General features: G+C 32.5%; 3 protein-coding genes and 1 pseudogene across 4 annotated transcripts; 2 read left to right on the top strand and 2 right to left on the bottom strand.

The window, feature by feature from the left end:
* Positions 1 to 649: 649 nt before the first annotated feature.
* LOC146921483 (protein PHYTOCHROME KINASE SUBSTRATE 1-like) lies at positions 650 to 2,476 on the bottom strand. Its single transcript, XM_085714879.1, has one exon. The coding sequence runs from the start codon at positions 2,214 to 2,216 to the stop codon at positions 831 to 833; it is 1,386 nt and encodes a 461-aa protein (XP_085571005.1). The 5' UTR covers positions 2,217 to 2,476; the 3' UTR covers positions 650 to 830.
* Positions 2,477 to 10,008: 7,532 nt separating this feature from the next.
* Positions 10,009 to 14,672, bottom strand: LOC146921484 (putative methyltransferase PMT2). Its single transcript, XM_085714880.1, has 7 exons — positions 14,495 to 14,672; positions 12,909 to 13,560; positions 12,385 to 12,595; positions 12,003 to 12,297; positions 11,460 to 11,828; positions 10,989 to 11,066; positions 10,009 to 10,775 (listed from the first exon to the last, which is right to left on the bottom strand). The coding sequence occupies exons 2-7, from the start codon at positions 13,551 to 13,553 to the stop codon at positions 10,544 to 10,546; spliced, it is 1,830 nt and encodes a 609-aa protein (XP_085571006.1). The 5' UTR covers positions 13,554 to 13,560; positions 14,495 to 14,672; the 3' UTR covers positions 10,009 to 10,543.
* A 285-nt stretch (positions 14,673 to 14,957) lies between these two features.
* Positions 14,958 to 15,764, top strand: LOC146921485 (calmodulin-interacting protein 111-like). The gene is made up of 3 exons (XM_085710778.1): positions 14,958 to 15,283; positions 15,372 to 15,440; positions 15,549 to 15,764. The coding sequence occupies exons 1-3, from the start codon at positions 15,116 to 15,118 to the stop codon at positions 15,717 to 15,719; spliced, it is 408 nt and encodes a 135-aa protein (XP_085566904.1). The 5' UTR covers positions 14,958 to 15,115; the 3' UTR covers positions 15,720 to 15,764.
* A 2,774-nt stretch (positions 15,765 to 18,538) lies between these two features.
* Positions 18,539 to 21,007, top strand: LOC146921486 (disease resistance protein Roq1-like; annotated as a pseudogene). The gene is made up of 3 exons (XR_015011119.1): positions 18,539 to 18,553; positions 19,482 to 19,636; positions 19,984 to 21,007. The product of XR_015011119.1 is annotated as a disease resistance protein Roq1-like (transcript).
* The last annotated feature ends 854 nt before the right edge of the window (positions 21,008 to 21,861 follow it).

The raw sequence follows: 21,861 nt of genomic DNA on the forward strand, positions 1-21,861 counted from the left end.
TGAAATTTGATAATATTTTAGAGACATAAAAAAAACTTATTTAAACCGTAAACTTATTAGAAACTAGATACTTATTATAGTTGATAAGCTACTCAAAAAGCTAGTCCAAACCGTTTTCCATTTGTACTTTTAATTATCAATTAAATTGCTCTCTATTTCAAATTGTTTGCTGTTTCATTAATTTGTATGTGAAAACACAATTTTTTTTTCTTGTTCCTCATACAAATATAAAAAAAAAGGTATATGTTTAAAAATTGAACCAAACAATTTAATTGGTTGAATTGTGAACTGACATTGTCTTTGATTCGATATTTGAGCAGTTCGATCACATTTCTTTTCCTCTTTAAACGATTGAAAATAACAGCACTGCTATATATAGTGAACGCTACCTTCAGGAAATTTCAAGATGCATACGTGTTTAATGCCTAATAAAAGAGAGCCTTATACATTTCCTGTTTTTTAATATGGAATACATGGGGAGTTATGGGTTGACGGACAATTACCATCCTTCGTAAAGTGTTCGCTATAAAGATTCACGCGATAATAAGCATTTCCGTTAAAATAATTGAACCATAACCCAAAGGTCTCCCCAGTGTCCGATTTGACTAAAAAGAGGAAACATACCAAAAAATATGAAGGAAAAAAAAAATGAAAACAAAGAGTATTTTATCTCTCATCTATTTCTTCTACACATTATTCTGAAAACATAGTAGCTAAAATTCATAAACAACTGCATTACACCAAGTAAATTTGCAAGGTACGCATAATTGAACCAAATTCCAACTACAAAGAAAGATACACTTGTATTAATTAAAAATACTATCTAAAATCTAAATATACAAAAGTTGTGCACCATGTGGTGAATTTGATCTCCTAAGAGGAGGTTTTCCATAACCAAGTGGTTCATTTCTTGCACCAAAACTTTCCACCTTAAACCTTGTCATCTGAGGCAACATTTTTGGATTTGTACCATGTTTCTCATTTGTTGTGAAAGCATCACCAGCAACACCAACAGCTTTCTGACTATTACAACCCAACAATTTTCCATGACGCCGCTTCGGCATCTCTTTATTGATTTTGTGTTTACCATTCGATGAATTAAACGATGTTCTTATTGGACTCCTTATAGTTACTACTGAACCTTGATCTTCATGATCTGAAACAGCTGAATAATCAACTGCACTTGCAGTTACCACACTCCATTCAATGCTTGCTTCACTTGGTGCATAAAAATTTGGACTAGTGCAACCAGAAGCAACATGTGATGTTGTTGTTCTTGATAAAAATGAGTTGGTTTTATTACCAGTGAAGCTTTCAATCTCAAATAAATCTGAACTTGCATCACTTCCAACATCATCATCACCATCATTATCATAGTTGTTTTCATCACAATTTGTAGAAAAATCAATTTCTTCTTCTTCAAGTTTGGAAGCAGCTTCCCAAGATGGTATTTTTAGCCTCATATCAAAGCTTATTGACTTGCATCTTTCATCTAATATTGGTGAACCAAACACTTCCAATGCTTTCCTTGGATTCTCTACTTGTTGAAGTTGCATTTTGTAAGTAGAAATCTTTTCTTTGTTCATCAAGAGTTTCGCTCGCGTCTCGGTTTTCTTATTCTTTATTGAATGATCAGAAGCATCTTGATCATGTTTGAAGAGTTTTTCTGAGGTTGTTTTTCCTTGAACTGCACTTTTGTTGAAGCTGATTTCACCTGCATGATCACTTACATCAACAGAATTCTTATCATAACAAGAACATTTGCAACCAAGAGTAGCAAGAAGACTCTTTCTATGAACTTGGTTTTTTCTACTATTACTTGAAGAAGAATTTTTCAAAGCAGTTTGTAAAAGTGCACTTTGGCTATTCAAGCTTGATTCTGAGCCAACACTTGGAGTTCCATATTGAACTTTGCACTTTCTATTCTCTTGTTGGTCTTTCAAGTACTTGAGTTTATTGGCATCTAAGGTAGCAAGTCTTGGAGTTTCTATTTCAACTCCATTGAAGTATTTTTCAGCATCAAATACTCCAATTTCTCCATCTTCTTCTTTCTTTACTCCAAGGTGAAGAGGTTCCTTTCTGTTGCTGATAAAGGGGTGGATTGAATCAGCAAAAGGATCCTTTACTTCCTTGTTGTTCAAGTATGAAGAGAAAGAACCACCACGGAGGTTATTGTTGTTATTCTGAGAGGTGAAAGTGGTTGCTGAGATAACCATGGTTATAAGGATTTAACCAAGGAAAAACAAGTACAAAGATAGTATAAAAGGAGAGAATTAAAGAAAAGTGGTAAAGACAAAGATGCTATAACACTTTGAGAAATGAAGTAAAAGTAGTAATATTACGAGAACTTTTTGGAGTGCAAAAGGGTCGGATGAATTGGAAAGGTTCTTAAAGGAAAACACAATTATATGAAGGAAAAGACTAAAGCTAGATAGAAAAGAAAGGAAGTAGATGCAATAGAGGATTTTAAATGAGTAGCATATTTAAGAGTAGCTGTATAAGTAGGCTAATGGAAGCTGCAAAATGTCAAGTAAGTAGGACCATATGCTTGTAGCTTAATTGACACTTCACCAATAATGTTTACAAAGGAAATTCGAAGTTGATATCCAAGGTTCACCATAATCAGAGAAAACCTAATGCTCAGTTGATATCTAAGGTTCACCGGGGTCAGAGAAAACCTAAAACTCATAAAATATTTATAGATGTTTTTATATATTATCTACCAATAGTCTTTATATGACATTAGGATTCAAATCCAAGACATATTAAAATATGAGTTGAATTCTAACCGAATCTAAGTCATACTAACTGAATCAACTTTCATTAACCGCATAAACTTCTTTTGATTCTGACTAATCCAATTTATAATATTAAAAGTCTACCTAATCACATGTTTAATAGACAAAGTTTATGTGCTTATTATATTAATAGTGGTTTTATTCTATCTTATATTGGAAAAACCTATGATTTGTCCCCTTCCAGGAGGAAGGATGATAACTACTAGAGAGGAACATGTTCTAATCTACTTGATTGTATAATATGTAGTCACATCTTTTTTTAAAAGTATTGTCTTTTTCCCTTTTCACAGTTGGATCTAACCCCTTCCCTAGTGAATAGTCCATTGTACTTTAATGCATCTTCCAATAATTCAAATGGAATAGAACCAAACGTGCTAGTGAGATTTTATTGTGACAGACATGAAGAGACATGTAGGAACTAAATGGTCATTGCATTTAATGCAGTTGTTTTGCTATTTTTTTTTTTTGAAAAAGAATTTTTAGAATTTTCATGAAATCTAACTCAATCCTGCAAAACTAACTATTATAATTGTTAAATGCAAGACTCTTAATACGCACTCTCACGTCTAAGACTCGACATGGAGAGTATGATTTTGGTGGATAGATAGCAGATGATCCAACAAATCTATAGTTGTGTTATTTTAATACACAAATTTGATATTAGAATTGGACAACAAATAAAATAGTTATTAAAAATCAAATATACATGACTTTTCAAGTGTTCAAACATACTCCCTCCGGTCCTAAATATAAAAGGAGAATCTTTTTTTAGGTTCATTGAAAAATAATTTGTGATCCAAATATAAAATTTATTGAGTGAACATGAAAAAAGAATCTTTTCATATATTTAGTAGAAATATACATGATATTGATAAACCATAATTTGTGATCGAATATACATTTAAAAATCGTAGTTAATTATTCGGTAAATGATTAATGAATTGCAATACCTTATTATATTCATTAAGAAAAATGCTAAACTTCCCGACATATATTATCCCGATAACATCGAGAATAAAATTTATGCATGATTCCTAAATTATAACCACACCCTCCCTTGAATTCCGGCCAAGGAGCAACTTAATTGGACAGCACCTCTTCGTGATCAGCTCGGGATAATTTTCATCGGGATGTATAGCAATACTCATTCATTAATCACCGCTAGACATAATTAACCATATATTTGAGCTGTTTTAAACCATCTTTATTGAAATTTAATCTTAAGTTTGTGTATTACAATATCATTACTCCAAATTTAAGATAGACACTCATGAACTATTTTGGATCGAGTTTAGCTCAATACCAAAATTATGCCATGTGCACCACTTACAATCATTACAATCACTATGTATTGTAGATGATATAATTAATTATTCATTATAGTCGACACTGATCAAGAATGATGCATTGACATATACCAATTCCTCGAGTACATTCTGGAATATTAACAAGGTTGCAATGCCAAAACCACAAAAACCATTCCTGACATAGAGAGTAACCAACTAGTTTGTCTACTTGATTCATTCAGAGAGATCCTTCTGACCACACAAAATTGATAGTACTGATCACACACCAAGAAAATTAAATTATTTATTACCCGTGGCATTAATTAACCTATCATATTTCATATAAATCCAAAACCAGACATTAAAAATTGACAAATACTAGTATTATACACCACACTTTTAAGCAAACACAAGATAACTGGTAGAAATTAAATAGGTCTAAGGACCCCATGTTATAGTGGCTTTCTTGGCGTTTATTCAAGTAATTTAACCGACATTGACCATACATTACTTGAAGTGGTACAGTATGCATATTCTGATTCATTAGAGATCAACAATATAGGGAAGAAATGTGTGATCGTTAAAGGGTTAATATCAAAACATACGATTAATGTTGTGTAGTAAGTGTGACTTTGAAATTTCACATTGTTCAAAAAGTGGAGGTTGAACAAGTTATAGGTGAAAGCAGGGACGGATCTTGGGGTGTGCAAACCGCACAATGAAACTGGGCCACTCCAAGATATGAGCCTAAAAAAAAAAAATTATAGTCCAGTAATACTACTAAGTGTTAGGTGGGTGTGTTTTTGGGAGGGTGGTTTGAGGTTGATTTTTACCTTTGGGTGTACCGCATATATACAACACTTTGTATTTATCTTTTACAAAATTTAAATAGAACATTGTTCTTTTAAAAAAAAGTACATTTTAATTTTATTACAGGTCTCTTTTCACTTACAGAACCGAGCATCCGGATTCGTAGGAACGACCCTAGGTGAAAGACTCATAAACTTGATGTTCTTTAAAGTATTGAGTTAAAGTGTGGTGTCTAATTCACTTACACAATTGTTAGTTAATTGTCATTCGGTCACTTTGAGGATCTCCCTAAAAAATGGTCTTACGTTTGCTTCTTTGCTGATCATTTTGATCTTCTTCTCTAAAATTTCATGATTCATTCATAAGATATAAAAAGAAATGAATCACAAGAGTTAGAAGGGAGAACCAAAGGGTTAATGGTTTTGGTGATCACTTTGCATTTTAATTTGAATTTTCTATCAAAATAAATCCTTTTCTTTCTAGGAAGGTAATGAAAGTAATCAAAGATGTTGCCATATATTTACGAAATGCAATAAGAATATCGGTCGACATTTATGTCCATTTTGTATTTACTATTTCTACTATCGTTTTTTGTTTTTTTCAAAATTTATGCCAAGGTGAAAGGCCTTTAGAAAATGACACGTCAAATTTTTTCTACGAGGATCGATGAGATGTCTTGTAACAAAGTTGCTTAAAAACTACTCCCTCCGTCTCACAATTACTGTATCTTTAGCATTTTTTCTTTTTCTCAAAATAATTGTCACTTTACAATACTAATGTAGCATTTTTTTCCCACTATTATACCTTTATTTATTGAATTTAATCCAACTTAACTATTCCACTAACTACAATTAATAAGGATGTTTTAGTAAATGCTACTAATTTTACTATTGAAATCAACACAATTAATCATTTTCTTAATAATCGTGCACAAACCTTAGACGACTAATATTGTGAGACGGAGGGAGTACTATAGTCAAATTGACTTCTATATTTCTACCACACTGCGGTAAAATTTCTTACATATGAGACTCATGTTAAATTATCTTTTTCTTTTACTTGATATTGTTTCAGAAGGGTAGCACTTGGATGACATAAGATTTGGTGACATTGGTGATATTGACCAATCACAATGTCACAATCATTAAAGTCACTTTTAACATTGTGGTTGACTAATGTCACCACTATCACCAATTCTATGCCACCCTAGTACTACACGTTTCAAAATGGCCCAAGGCCAATCTGACCAAGACCTCCTCTCCCAAGTTCCAACACAACACACGTACCACCTCTACAAAGACTATCATCCTATGATGGAGATCAAACGTTGATTCCCGCTCATCAGGGCGGAAATCACGTGGGTGCTCAACGTCCTAATTGAACTTCTATCCTATTCTATTGAAGAGCTACACTATCTAAGAACCTTCTTCACTAATTAAGGAGGAATGAATGCATCATACTACTACCTCATACCCACCTCAACATCGCATTAACTTGAACGTCCGAGTGCTTATAAGTATATCGCCGCCAGAGAGCTCACACCCTCGTTCTCCGCTGCATTTTAGCAACACCATCCGTCGTTCGAAATCCACCTATATAATCTTGCCTAGTATAACCATAGATTTAATATCAATACAATAACAGGAATAACAGCCCAAAATTAAAAGTATGGCTAACAAAAACGCTTTCATTTCTATCTTTGTCTTTGTCTCATTGTTTATCCTTAATGATTGATACTCCTTTTCTTTCCTCATTTTTCGACTGTCTTGTAAGTGTACCATCGCTAATTCTATACCATAGGTTTAATACCAATACATTGATGAAAATAGACAGCCAAACAATAAAGCAACGACTAGCTAAACATTTCATGATCTATTTATATTTAAAGTAATCATTGTTTTCGTACTAAACTCTTGTTGTCTCCTTAATCACTTAATCAATATGTGAAATCCCTTTTATTATTTATTGGCATATTGTTGGGGAGTCTAGAGAGCATTACAATCAACAACGGATCAATAACCAACACTCATAATAAATCAAGACATCAAAGTTTTATATATATTCTTTTGTAACCTTTTGAAATGTCAAGCTATTATATTCTATAAAACCCTAGCCATTTTTGTTAGTGTCTTTGTTATTCTCTCTAATTATCTATATTATTACAAATTTTTGTTTGACAAACTCACGATGCTTCTTGTTGATGCATCATGAGTTTGATGGTAGGTGTTAGATAATAAAGTTTTGAGCTTAAGTTATTGGACCTTTATATTACTAATTTAGCAGTCCGTTAGGTTTTATTATATTGTAACTTTTTGTAATGTCAAACTATTATATTCTATGAAACCCAAGCTGTTTTTGTTGGTCTCTTTGTTTTTCTCTCTGATTACCTATATTGTTAACACAAACATTAGTAAGTTGCTGATTATGTTAGTTTTCAGCGATCAAACTCTCGAGGGAGACTAACCACTCACTCACCCTTAAATTTTCTAACACCTATTAATCTAATGCATATGTTGTGTCCACCATTTCAATGCAACCACTCACACACACTTACGTTAATGAATTTTCCATTCCATTTCATTAATTTCACACCAACCTTGCTAGCTAGTGACTACAACAATTGTGTGGCAATGAGTGCATGCAATGAAGCAGACCCCCACGGTGACTAGCCTAGATTGTCTTGGACTCTCAGCAGCAATGTACTCTCTCATCTCTAGAATTGACTGCTTACCAACACTGTCCAAAACCATGCATCATGGGAGGTTGGCTTCCCTTGATCACCCCGTGACCAAGTAATATGTACGTGTAAATATGTGTAATGAAAATACTTCTCATGTATGTGAACGTGGCTAGCCGTATATATTTCCATTACACTTACTGTTTCTCTGACACCACTTGTTTTATTCTTCAACTTCTATATTTGACATTTTTCTGGCAGCTATAGCTTCCTAAATGGCTATATCATTCCTATGCCATAGGTAGAATTGTAGAAAATAGCTACAAATGTTAGAGAAGCAAGAATATTATGTGTAAGTGGAAGATTTTGTACTGTCAGAGTAAAATCTGTCATACAAATGATATGTACCTTCTCTTGAAATTGTGGAACAATGATATATTATCATCCACTACAGGCTACGGATTTGTCTCATGTCAATTATAACAACTAGACCCCCCCGGCAATTTATGATTGGATCAATTTCTAAAACAAAATCAATAGATAATTGAAACACCGTAATGGTTTGTCACCTGTCAAAGCTGCCTTAAATAATGGTAAACCATAATTTTGGTCCGTAACTCGCTGTCACATCGGTTCATGTATACGTACATATGTGTCATGTTTTATAAATTACCAACAAAAGAGACATTAAAAATGTGTTTGCAATTTCGATACATTTAGAGATTATAGTGACGGCGTCTCACACATTTATCGACTGGTTGCCCTTTCAGTAATATACTACATTCATTCCAAATTGTAAGCTATTAAAAATTTCATACAAATTAGAAAATGTAACTAATTTTATATACTACATTCATTCCAAATTGTAAGCCATTTTTAAAAATTTCATACAATTTAAAAAATGTAACTAATTTTATATAAGAAAAATTATGAGTTATTTTACAATATTATTTTTCATTGATAAGATGAAGAAAAAAAATTGAAAGAAGAGAAGGTAATAGCAAAATATTCATTAATTCTCTACATAGATGAAAGTTTGTGTTTAATCAAAATTGTTCAGTAGAAGCTTCATTCTCTTTTCCCTTGGGGAGAAGATATTATAGGACAAATTTTTTTTTTAAAACGATTTATAATTTAAGATGGAGTAATAATTAGAATTTTCCTTATCACATTACATCAAGGAATACTAGATAAGCAAATAATATTATGTTAAGTAAAATTGGTTAAAGAAATGCACGGTCTCTTGAAATTATGGAACATGGATATACTGTTCTCTACTACAGCTATTGCATAGAAAACATTTGTCTCATGTCAATTATAACAACCAGACCCCCCCGGCAATTGTTCGATCAATCTCTGGAAAATTAAATCAATAGCTAATCGGTAATGGTGTTTGTCTCTTGTCAAGATGCCTATTAGTACTAGTACTAGTAGAAAATAAAAGGAATATTGACAAATTATAACAATACTTATTTTTGTTCCCCTAAAAATAATACTTTTTTTTTAACTCTCCAATTTTTAAGAAAAATGTATCATAGTAGTCTGGAGTTCGGTCAAAAGGTAAGTAAAATATGACCAAGAATTATTGTATCTAATAATCGAACTCAAGCTCTTTTGAAGAATTCGTTCTTTGGAGGAGCACTTCTGTCCAATTGTTTGGTTAAAGTTATAGCTGTACTTACTTGAAAATTATATTATTTAGGAAAGATTAATATTATTTGTCTTAGTTAAACGTATGTAAGTTATTAATTTAAGAGTGGGTCTCATATAAAGAGATTTAATTTTCAGATTGAAGAGATCACACCAAATTTTACGTCAAATGTGCTTCTAACCATAAAAAAGTTTATACAAAAATAAAATCTTGAATTTTAACTAAACAAATCGACAAATTTAAAATCATATTTAATTGCCACTTACTCCGACACATCTACTAAAATGAAATTCAATCAACATTTGCAAACGTTAATCCAAACATGACAAAAGCTTGCAAACACATGTCATATCCAAAGTTGCTTTTGACTTTTGAGCAAACATGAGTTAAAGCTTAAAATCAGTAAAAAAAAAAAAAAAAATTGATGTTTTTGCAGTAGGTTGAAAAAAGTATAATTTTATGCAAATTTTCTTTACTATGATAATATGATATTCACAATGCAAACTACGCATTAACCATTTTTGGAAGACAAAATCCATCCTCTTAAACACAACATTCATAGACGGTAGACCTATGAGATATAACATTGGTATGCACAATCCTTTAATCCCTTTTTAGAACATCAACAGCCTCTGGAGACAACTTTCTTTTCAAATGTTTAAAAACATACGAACATATTGCTTCAAACTCAAACTTAATCCAATCAATTTAATCATATCATTTTAATCCTGCAACCTTTCTTACAAAATCATAGAGCAATTCAATTTTAGCCTCACTAGCAAGCAATGAGGGAATCATAGTCAGGAAGATGTATTATCATAATACACTATTGTAAGATTACAAAACATGGACAGGTTATCATCCAGTACAATGCAAAGTAGAGAGACATTGACTTAATATAGAGAGAAAATGAGAGAAAAAACAAAAAACTATTCAATAAGAAGCCTGTGTTTGCTTGAATTCTGAAGTATAACATCTTATAACAAGATAACTAAATTCTGAGGAAAAAAATGCCTAATAGCATAAACCTCAAGGCTCAAGCTAAGGTACAATTAAACATAACTTATCAGCCCCTATGAAGCATTGACACTGACACTGGACACAACACGACACGTAGACACCAGTAGTTGTTTGCTAAAATAGAAGTGATTGAATATAACTACAGTGTCGGACATCAGACACATTTTCAATCTGAAATGTTGGTGCTATGTAGATCAGCCCTTCTTGTCTCATATTACAAAACCATATGAACTCTATAAGGATTGTATAGAGAAAGGCACCAGCAACCTATGGCCACGTCTTCCAATTTGTCTCTGAGTGGTTATTGTGTTGACGTGGCATTTGTATCAGCAACCCAATACTGCTTGACAGCAATTAGTATCTTTTCAGGAACAAGTGGACCGTCCTCATGGTCAACCAGTTTAGTATCCCATCTCATACCTCCAACAATTTTCTTTACCTTGATTAAGACATCAACTTCATCACGGAATATCACAGCACCTTCAGGTCGTAAAATCCGGTCCATCTCCAGAAGAATATCATCTATGTTACATCTGCATTTGATGATTAGATACAGGATTTTGAGACACAAGAATGAACACAACTGGCAAAGGGGAAAGAGAGAACTAAAACTAAGTGGTTCTATCATTGATAATCATTATCTTGATATCATTTTCATACCACCTATACAACTTATAATGCATTCTATGCAAAGGCTAAACTATTGATTAAGAATTGAATAACCATATAATTAAAGGAATACTCACTTGTCCTTGTACAGACTAAAGAGCCCATTGCTATGAATGAGGTCGTACGTCCTTGGATATGTGGAAAAAGCTTCACACCTGGATCATAAAGGCATAAATAAATAAATAAGGAAAAACATGTGAGAAAAGGGCAACCCGATCACAGAAAGTTGTGCTAACAATACAAGATAGAGTCTACGTTTTCATGCAATACATCAAGGAGAAAAAGAATTGAGTTGTGTTATTTAAATACAGACACTGTATGTGACACCGTATATGTTTATCTCTATCTCTCTTTCTCTTACTTTTAATGTTCTACAATTTACACACATTTCATAGATACACATAAATGCAAAGAACACTGTATTTGAAATCAAATTTTGATGTCAAAGTATCATTTCTCAAAACAATAATAGTACAAGATTAAGCATTTTCAAACATAAAATCAAAACACTCTGAATAAAATAGAAGGAAGAAGTTAGAAAACTATACCAATCATGATAAATGCCTATGAGTCCTCGCTGATAAATGACACCGAGTGTATGTTTCTCAGCTATAGTAGGCACAACATTCATGACCCATAACTTAGGAGATTGAATAGCAGCAGCAAAACTACCCAAGCCAGCATTCATATCCATGATATTGCGATACCTTCCAGAGTCCAGGAGCTTATTTATTTTCTTGTAAGCATTTACATGTTTTTTCCACTTTTCGTTATCATCCTGGTATGTCTCAGCTGAAACCCCGGGAACAGAACCACTGGCAACTTTAGGAGGAACTGCATATAGTCTCTGTGGAAAAGGCTTAAGATCTCCGTGGACTTTACGATTAGGAGTAACACAGGCTTCCATTTTCTTATACCTGCAACGACAAAACAAATCCATTCCAACTCAGTACAAGATTTTTGTACACAACTTTTTTCTTATATTTATGCATGCTCGAATGATCTAGTTTGTTAGTAGAACTAAATGAATGGAATATCAACAATGGATGCTAAAATACATAAAATGTTTAACACTGAAAGAAAGCACATACCAAACATCATCAGCATCTGTTGATTCACAGAACTTCGCACCAGAATCTTCTTGTCTACTTCGACATGTTTCAGAATCAATAGTTTTCTGCCAGACAGCAATTTCATTCTTCTCGGTCTTCTTCTCCCAGCAAAGGAGCTTAGCAACCTCTTCAATCTTTCTTTGTTCTTCCTCAAGATCCTCCTTAGGTCTTTGCCAGGCTTTGTAATTAGCCTTCCAATGGATTGGAGGTCCCGAAAGCACCCAATAACCGCCAGGTCTTAGAACTCGGTCAACTTCCATCATATAAATCCCATCTGCCAATAACAACCCAAGATGCACTTTCGTTATTTACTCGAAGTACTTCAGAAAAAAAATTATAGTTCTTAATGTAAATTTCTCACCATTTGATCCCCAAGGAATTAAGCAACGAGAACAATGTGCCATATCAAAGGCTCCAGATGGATAAGGCAATTTTATGGTTCCTAGGACACCAATGACGGCAGGTACACCCCTTTCAAGTGCAAATTGTACTTGTGCTTCATGTGAGTCCCTAGGTGCAAATGACATAGTGATAACATTTCTGCTCCAAAGATATGCACCCCAACTGGCAACCTGTGCAAAACAACCTTACACATTACAGATACCTAGCTAAAACAAACTAACTCAGTGATGTTAGTCGCGGATTATGGAAAATATTTGTTTGTTCAAATTCCACTACAGTGCTATAGTGCCTCTATTTGACAACACTTTGTACTAAATAGCGTATTACATAGCAATAGCGATTTGTTCAAATACTGCTATGCTATAGCACCATAGCTACTATTTGACAACCCTGAACTAACTATACTTCTAATCAAATTAACATGAACAAAAATGACAAAAGAATACGATACAAGCCCCAAGGAATTCACAATGACAAACGTACCCCACAACCAGTGTCCAGTGCTGTCCTGACTGTTCCATTCTCTATCGGTATCACAGAAGCAATTTGATCAATATATTTGTCAGCCCCTTGAGGGAATTGGGTTCCACCACCGGGGAATCTGAACACATTTCCCTCATATTGGATCCAGTTCTGAATAGCCTTCTCAACTGTAAGACTCTTGTAGGGTGCGTTCGCATATGGAACATAATCACGGCTCTTTGGCCATGGAAATGGAGTAACATACCCTTTCGGTGCTGGTATCAAACAATGTAACTTCTCTTCTTCACGAGGGCAATGCCTCTCTCGATAAATCATATTTTGTCTAGAAAATGTCATGGCACGCCGTTGATCATGGCAGGGTGTGTAATCGATATATCGAGCCTTGCAAGGCTTAAATACCTTAGGTTTTGAATCAACCTCATCAATTTTGCTAACTTCTCCACCATGGTGAGAATCAAAGCTTAAATTTGGAACAATATCACACCCAGCACCTTTCTTAGTAACCTCCAATTGTAAAAGATCTCCCTTTCCAAAACCAGTTCTCTGCCACGCACCTAATATGTAGAAGAAACAACATAGACCAACTACTATAAAGATCTGCACAAAGCTTCTAGTTCTGCTACCATAAGAAATTGGTTTAGCCATATATAACCTGAAAAATAATCAGAACTTCATAAACAAAAGATTAACAAATTCAAAAGGCTAACTTCTACACCATCCACTCGAGATTCGTGAAAGTCTTTTAGTCAAAGCAAGATAACTTTCCAATGATTTAAACTAACAGCTAGCACGGTCCAATAAACGAAATTAAGCTCCAACAAGATGCTATCAGTTACTCTTTTCAATGACTAATATGAAGCAATTATTAGACTTTAAAAGGTCTGTTTGAATTGACTTATTTTAGCTTATCTACTAGTGTACGTACTTGCGAGTTGTGAGACTATTTTGGAGTTTATGGAATAGCGTATGACACATCCATAAGTTTTCCAATATCGCTTATGAAAACAACTTATACTTTCTATGAAAAACAACTTGATAACAAGTTATACATAAGCACTTACATTATAACAACTTACGCTAGAAGTGCTTAATTATGCCATTTATCCAAATAGTACTTTTTTCAATCACTAATATGAACAAATTATTAGACGTTGAAAGGTCTATTAGGATCGACTTATTTGAGCTTTGTTACCAATATAAGCACTTGTTGAGAGAGCTTATGACATGGACATAAGCTTTGCAGGAAAACTTACGAAAACAACTTATTGCTTATGCTTATACGAAAACAATTTGACTTTATTTTATCTTTTGTTATAGAAACAACTCATACATAAGCACTTATATGATAAACACGTGAATCATATTGGATCAAGCTATAGTGCTTCCAACACAAGATGAACACTAATGAACAAATTCAATGCCATAAATGAAAATGACCCACCAAATCTTACTTAACATAAATTACTAGAAACACAAAATTAATCTTAAAAAACTCAACTTTCGAATACCCATTTGAAAAAAAAAATGATTTTTTTTAAAAATAAAAAAACAAGAAAATGCAAAGAAGAAAAAGAGACAAGTTTTACCGATCATATGATGTTGGAGGAATCAATGGTTGAGAAAGGAGAAGATCCAGGAACCAAACTATGATGATGTTTTTGTTCTTTTGTGTTTGGTTGAGTGAGAGAAGCTGAATGAATGAGTCAGTGAAAAGTCTCACTCTAAAACCCTACTATGATTCAATAGCGTCAATCATGTTCAGATGAACCCAATAGTGGAAAGAGGAAAAAGAAAAGGAAAAGGAGTGAATAGCCAAATACCCCCCTGAAATTGCAAGGGGCGTCAATTACCCCCTGTAGTTAACGAAATATCAATTACCCCCTGAAATTGATAAACGTTAGTCAATTACACCCCTCCGTTAATTTCCTCCATCCAACATGCTGATGTGGCAGTTAACTGCCCACGTGGCACTGCCACATGGTCAGAAAAGGCATGCCACGTCAGAGGGGGGTAATTGACTATAGGGGGTAATTGATTATAGGGGGGTAATTGACTATATTTTTTTTTTCTGAACAAAAATATGATTTTTTTTTTTCTTTCTGGTTTCTTCATAATTTTCTACCATTATTTTCAAGCATCTTGCAGGCGTGTGATTGCATGGTTTGATTTCACGGTATGATGCAAACTCTCGTTTTTGAAATCTGTGGATGACATTTGTGTTCATGGCAATTTTGAGCAGGATAATGGTTGGTCTTCCGTCTGCTGAGAATAGGGAAACGATCTTGAAAACTCTTCTAGCTAAGGGAAAACACGAAGATATAGACTTCAAAGAGCTTTCAACTATGACAGAAGGATACAGTGGAAGCGACCTTAAGGTTCAGTTTATTGATCATTCTCTTTTTCATATTCCCTACTTCTGGTTTGTCGTGATAATGATCTCTTGACATTAATTTCTGTAAACAGAACTTGTGCACCACTGCAGCCTATCGCCCCATTAAGGAGCTAATGCAACAGGAGAAGGAAAAAGAAATGGTAGATACTAAACTATTACATATAATAATGTGATTGTTAAAATGATTTCCATCAAATGTATAGTGTTCATGTGCTGTAAAGCTAAGTAATAACCACCACTTATTTCAGAAAAAGAAGAAAAAGGAGGCAGAAGTTGAAAAATCAGAAGATGTTTCCAACGCTGGAGATGAAGAAAAAAATGATCAAGTGATTGCTCTCAGGCCTCTAAACATGGAAGACATGAGACAGGCAAAGGAAAAGGTATTTGACTTTAATCACTATTCATGTCATTTGCTGTAGAGTTAGGGCTTGTTTATATTAGCTAATTTGAGCTTAGCTATAGCATAAGCACTTGTAAGATTGTTTGGAATAACTTATAGAAACATTAAGCGGAGATATTGAACTCAAAGAAAGTAGGAGTAAATGGTAAACCTTTTAGATATGATTAATATTTCTGAATCACATGCTTAGACACTAATTTTTTTAAACTGATTTTATGGTTCCATTATTTAAGTGAATCTTAGCCAAGTCAGTGGCTTTTAAACTGAACACAAGGTTAAAACTAATCATGGATAATGGGAAAATGCTGCAAGGATATTGAAGTATTAAAAATTTGCAAAAGTTTGTCTACACAAAAAATAGTACTATTTGTTATTCCACAAAAATGGGAATAGCCAAAAAAAATTATGAAGAAACCAGAAAAAAAAAAAAAAGAAAATCAGATTTTTTTCAAAAAAAAAAAATATAGTCAATTACCCCCCTATAGTCAATTACTCCCCTCTGACGTGGCATGCCTTTTCTGACCATGTGGCAGTGCCACGTGGGCAGTTAACTGCCACATCAGCATGTTGGATGGAGGAAATTAACGGAGGGGGGTAATTGACTAACGTTTATCAATTTCAGGGGGGTAATTGATATTTCGTTAACTACAGGGGGGTAATTGACGCCCCTTACAATTTCAGGGGGGTATTTGGCTATTCACTCAAAGGAAAAGTGGAGAGAATTTAGAAGTTCTATTAATTGTTTTTTCACTTACAAATTAATTATTTATTGTTGTGTTTATTTTATTTTTTTAAACAATTTTGTCAAAAAATTTAGGGATCTTCAAAAAATAAAATAAAATTAGGGAGCAGTCTGTAATTACTAACTCATTCGCTAAAACATATTGAAATTTTTAAGTTTGAAAACGTGATTTGACTAGATTCAGACTCTAACTCTATGTAAATTTACAATAGTACTATCATTTGACTATTTGGTCAAAAGAAATAGGGAATATATTTAGAGATTTCTTAAAAAGTAGTATGATATTTTTTTGCGGTGATATTTTGTTTTTGTTTGAAATTATAAAAATAGAGTTTGTATTTTTTTTTCAATTAAAAGCGATCTTTAAGAGAAAAAAACAGTTAAAATAAAGAGGAGTGCTAGCAACGCTATCTTTTGGACACTTTCTCTAACACTCACTCTTTCATTGGGTTAAATCAATGTGGGTCATACACTTTGGAAATGGAACCCACATAAAGTGGTAGGACATACATTGATTTTATCCAATAAAAGAGGGAGTGTTAGAGAGAGTGTCTAAAAGAGAGTGTTGCTAGCATTTCCCTAAAATAAATGTTTACTTCAATCATAAAAATGATTATTTGAACAAAATAATTTTTTAAAATACTTACTCAAACTCAAACATTTAAAATGGTTTTTTCTAAAATTTCATATAACTTTAAATCAAAATTAAAGATCAATGCTAAAATTCTAAATGGAGAGTTTGCTGCACCTTATGGTTCTACGAAGAAATAGTTTGTCTAATTATGGACAGATCATACCTGAGACATAATTTTTTTTGTTAGAAGGCATACTAATAGTGTAAAATTAGGAAACCATGTCATGAGATACTAGAGAATAAGGTTATGAAAACTGACTATCAACTTCTTATTTTTATCAAGTATTTTAGTGATTAAAAATTTAGTAAAACATATTAATAGGGTAAAAACCAGGAAACCACCTCATTATATACTATCAAATCAAGTAAATAAGTGAAGAATTAAAAGTTTAAACTCTAACATTTACATACTGTAGTTCTATCAACTATGTTTACTGGGAGAGACTTTCAACTTTGTGTGTGTTTGGTTTCTCATTTGCAACACACAAAAGTACTTTTGCATGTTTTCCAATGTGTTTTTGCCGTGACTTTTAAAAGCTCTAAATACTAACTTCTACGCTAACATGATTTTTTTGTCATGATTTTCATCAAACCCCGTTTTACAAACGTTGTACCAAACATACACTTTAATATATGAAGAAATGATTCAACCGTATCTTTTGATAAAAAGGATTCAACCATATGTGTGTCGTCTCTTTCATGTATCATGTATGTTATATGATAAATAACATTTTTAATTTGAAATAGATAAACCTACATGTGTGTATTCGAACATGGATCCTCCAAATGGCTGGTTTGTGTACTCCTGTTGTGAATCTTTTTTAATTATTATATGATGATGATCATCATGCTACAATCAACAAAAGAGCCTGCAGGGGGATCATAGTATATCAAAGTTTAACGAGAAGATAAATAAAGTTTGAATGTTAAATAGTTATAATTTTAGTCACTTAACTTAATTTCAGGTAACAATTTGGTGTTTTATCTTTTTTTAATTTCAATTTTGTCATTCTGTTTCATTTATATATGAATTTTCAAACTTCAAATTTATGGTCTTCATTTATGTTTACATAAGAATATTAGATTTGAAGCTTGAAAATTCATATGAAAATAGACCGAAAGAACAAAATTGAAATTAAAAAAAGATAAATGATCAAACTGATACATAAAATTAAGTTAAGAGATTAAAGTCTAATTCTACCGATAATTATTCCATTTATTAATTGAACTCTCATATTTTATCGAACAATTCATCTTTTTATAGAGTTTATTAACCACTTAAGTATAATCACTCAATTTTCAAGTATAAAACACTTGTATATAATATTGTGCATCACTTGTGTTATCCTTGCAGTTTTACACATGAGATATAAAAATTGTGTCATATTTGCCGTTTTACATGAGATATAAAAATTAATAGAGATAGAGATATATAAAATATGAATTTACTCAAAAAGAGAAAATGGAGAGAGGGATGGTGTGTGGATGAAGATACACTATAATTTTTCATTCATTATCATTTTCTCTTTCGGCTCTTGTTTTTCTTGATGGAGATAAAGGAGAAATTATTTTAGAGAATCCAATGTAAATGGAGAGGGACCTAATAAATTCCTGCTAAACATTTTTTAGGACCAAATCCATGTTGTGTTCCCCTCTATACTCTCTCTATTTTTATTTCCTACGACAAAAAATTTGATTAAAAAAAAACTAATTTGCTCTTTTTTTGTAATAATTAATAAATATTTTTTAAGAACCGCTCATTTTTTTTTTTTTAAGAAAAGTGGTTTACTTGTATTCGAAAAATGTAACGAGAGTTTTATTTCTTATATTTTCGTTCATTATAAGATGTAGAGGTAGCATAAGTTTTAATTATACGAAAGATGTTTGAATTTAAAAAGATATATCTTTTTTGAATCTTATAACAGAATCATATATTTTTAATGTGATTCAAATAATAAACGTTCATCAACACTACCCCAACTATTTTTAATGAAGATTGTATTGATTTTAATATTTTTTTCATAGTTTAAGTTACTTGCATGTTAGGTGTTATATTTTTTATATAATTTATTTTAAATTTATAATATTTTTTTTTAACTTTAATTTATTGTTATTAATAAAGTGATATTTGCCTCTTGGTCAATATCGTTCCTTCCAAAGCATTTAAGCTCAGTCATTTCTTGCTTACATGCAACCATTATATTTTTGTCAAAAAAAAAAAATGCAACCATTATATTTGTTTTTTATAAATTTTATGCTATGCATAGCCAGATAATGCAATGCAGATCAGATTGAATTGTGAAAATAATTTGATACCATTAATTAGAGTAGTATGTTTCGTATCAGTACTTTAAATTACAATATTTTGTTCATGTTATTGAGATCTCACTTAAATTTGTATAAAGAATATAATACCTACTGATGTACGACACCAAAAGAAGAGTTATGAAAGTGCATTTTCTGAACTTGAAAAAAGGCATAACTCATCTGAGGTGCAGATATGGAGACGTGCTTTGAAAATATCTGCTAATTTGTCAGGAATTGTATCATTAAGTTTTCGGTAAGTTCTTTCCACCCATATATATTATGCATTTCAACATTTTCATGGTGGTTAATTAGTAAAAACACAACCTTTATTTTCTATATATGTTTTACAAGAATGCCTGCATATTGATTAATTAGCTTTACTTCTATATATACCAGTAAATGTTGTAGCTTTTTCATAGAGGGATTAGATCAATCAAGGCATTGGTTGCTGTTTTACTTAATTTATTGGTTAAATTAGACCCAATTAATACAATTTGATAGTATATTATAATTTGCAAATGATATATAAAAATGACACTATATTATGACTTCTGGGTACATCCATCTAATTTCATTCATCATTCACTCTTTGATGTATAGGAATGACGCTGAGTTGCTTGAAGAAATCATCAGACATGTGTTGATGAGTTTGAGTAAGCATCCAGTAAACTCAATAGGACTTGTTGGAATTGACAAATCAATTTCACATTTGGATTCATTGTTACAAAAAGAGTCAAAAAAGGTCTGTGTCATTGGAATTTGGGGTATGGGAGGTATTGGCAAGACAACTATTGCAGAAGAAATATTTAGCCGAAATTATTCCGAATATGACGGTTGTTGTTTCTTGGCAAAGGTGAGTGAAATGATAACAAGACATGGAATCGAATATTTAAAAAAAAACCTATTTTCTAAACTATTGTCCGAAGATGTGAACATTGATACACCAAATAGGCTGTCCAATGATATTGAGAGACGGATTGGCCGCATGAAGGTTCTTATCGTACTTGATGATGTCAAAGATACAAATCAGCTGGAAAAGTTATTTGGGACTCTTAATTGGTTTCGATCAGATAGTAGAATGATTGTAACAACTAGGGATAAGCAGGTACTTATTGCTAATGAAGTTGATGATGATAATGATCTATATGAGGTTAGGTTATTGGATTCCAGTGAAGCACTAGCACTTTTCGATTTGAATGCCTTTAAACAAAGTCATCTTGAAACTGAGTTTGATGATGTATCAAAGAGGGTGGTCAATTATACAAAAGGAATTCCATTAGTTCTTAAAGTTTTGGCTCATATGCTTCGTGGAAAAACTAAAGAGCTATGGGAAAGTCAGCTAGACAAACTTAAAAGACTGCCAATTCAAGAAGTTCATGATGTAATGAGACTCAGTTATGATGATCTTGATCGTTTAGAGCAAAAGTATTTTTTAGATATTGCATGTTTCTTCAATGGGTTGAATTTGAAAGTGGATTACATGAAACTTTTATTAAAAGATTATGAGAGTGATAATTCAGTGGCCGTTGGGTTAGAAAGGTTGAAAGATAAAGCTCTCATAACTATCTCTGAAGATAATGTTATATCTATGCATGACATTCTTTAAGAAATGGGTCGGGAGTAGGGGGGGGCAAAAAGAACCCTGAACCGAACCGAACCGCGCGAACCGAACCGAACCGAACCAAAAATAACCGAACCATTATAATGGTTCACGAACCGAACCGTTAATTTATTAACAGTTCTTGAACCATAACCGAACCATCTTGAACCGAACCGAACCGTTTGAACCGAACCAAACCACTTGAACTTTTTTTTAAGGAAACCACTTGAACTCTTTGTTGGATCTTTCCAAAAAAACAACTTATTTAAAATAGCTTATTTTATGCAAAACACCTTATTTTAAAAACAACTTATTTTATGAAAACAACTTATTTTAAAAAAACAGCTTATTCAAAACAACTTATTTGAAAAACAGCTTATTCAAAACAACTTATTTAAAAATAAAAAAACTTATTCAAAACAGTTTATTTTATGCAAAACACCTTATTTTAAAAAAACAACTTATTCAAAACAACTTATTTTATGAAAACAACTTATTTATAAAATTTACATACATATATTGTGTGACAGAGGCAGCAACTAGCAGCAAATGGCTTCTTCAAATGCTAAAACATTTACGTTTGATGAGATCGCCAAACACAACAACAAAACTGATTGCTAGATTATCATCAATGGAAAGGTCATTTTATATAGATCCATGGTAGATTATTCAAAACAACTTATTCCGTTCCATCAAGGTGAAGTTAAAAGGGTTTGGCATCAGCCCCATAAACCACTCAACGTATCAAAATCTCATTCAACAAATGGAATATGACTGTGCTGTAGGTGAGAGGAACAATGGAAATAAAAGAAAAAAAAAAGGTGCGACAAAACAAAGTGTGACAAAAGTCGGGAGACGACGATATCAACCATTTAATT

This window comes from Medicago sativa, chromosome 5 (assembly GCF_051527215.1).
Source record: "Medicago sativa cultivar Bolivia chromosome 5, Bolivia_mono, whole genome shotgun sequence".
Classification (NCBI taxonomy): Eukaryota; Viridiplantae; Streptophyta; class Magnoliopsida; order Fabales; family Fabaceae; genus Medicago; species Medicago sativa.

Excerpts from the sequence above, each read along its gene's own strand:
- LOC146921483 (XM_085714879.1), bottom strand. The coding sequence starts at position 2,216 with ATGGTTATCTCAGCAACCACTTTCACCTCTCAGAATAACAACAATAAC.
- LOC146921484 (XM_085714880.1), bottom strand. The coding sequence starts at position 13,553 with ATGGCTAAACCAATTTCTTATGGTAGCAGAACTAGAAGCTTTGTGCAG. Across the intron at positions 11,829-12,002 it reads ACAGATGCTGATGATGTTTG|GTATAAGAAAATGGAAGCCT; the intron begins GTATGTGCTTTC and ends TTGTCGTTGCAG. Across the intron at positions 11,067-11,459 it reads ATAGGCATTTATCATGATTG|GTGTGAAGCTTTTTCCACAT; the intron begins GTATAGTTTTCT and ends TTTATGATCCAG.
- LOC146921485 (XM_085710778.1), top strand. The coding sequence starts at position 15,116 with ATGACATTTGTGTTCATGGCAATTTTGAGCAGGATAATGGTTGGTCTT. Across the intron at positions 15,284-15,371 it reads ACAGTGGAAGCGACCTTAAG|AACTTGTGCACCACTGCAGC; the intron begins GTTCAGTTTATT and ends TTCTGTAAACAG. Across the intron at positions 15,441-15,548 it reads AGGAGAAGGAAAAAGAAATG|AAAAAGAAGAAAAAGGAGGC; the intron begins GTAGATACTAAA and ends CACTTATTTCAG.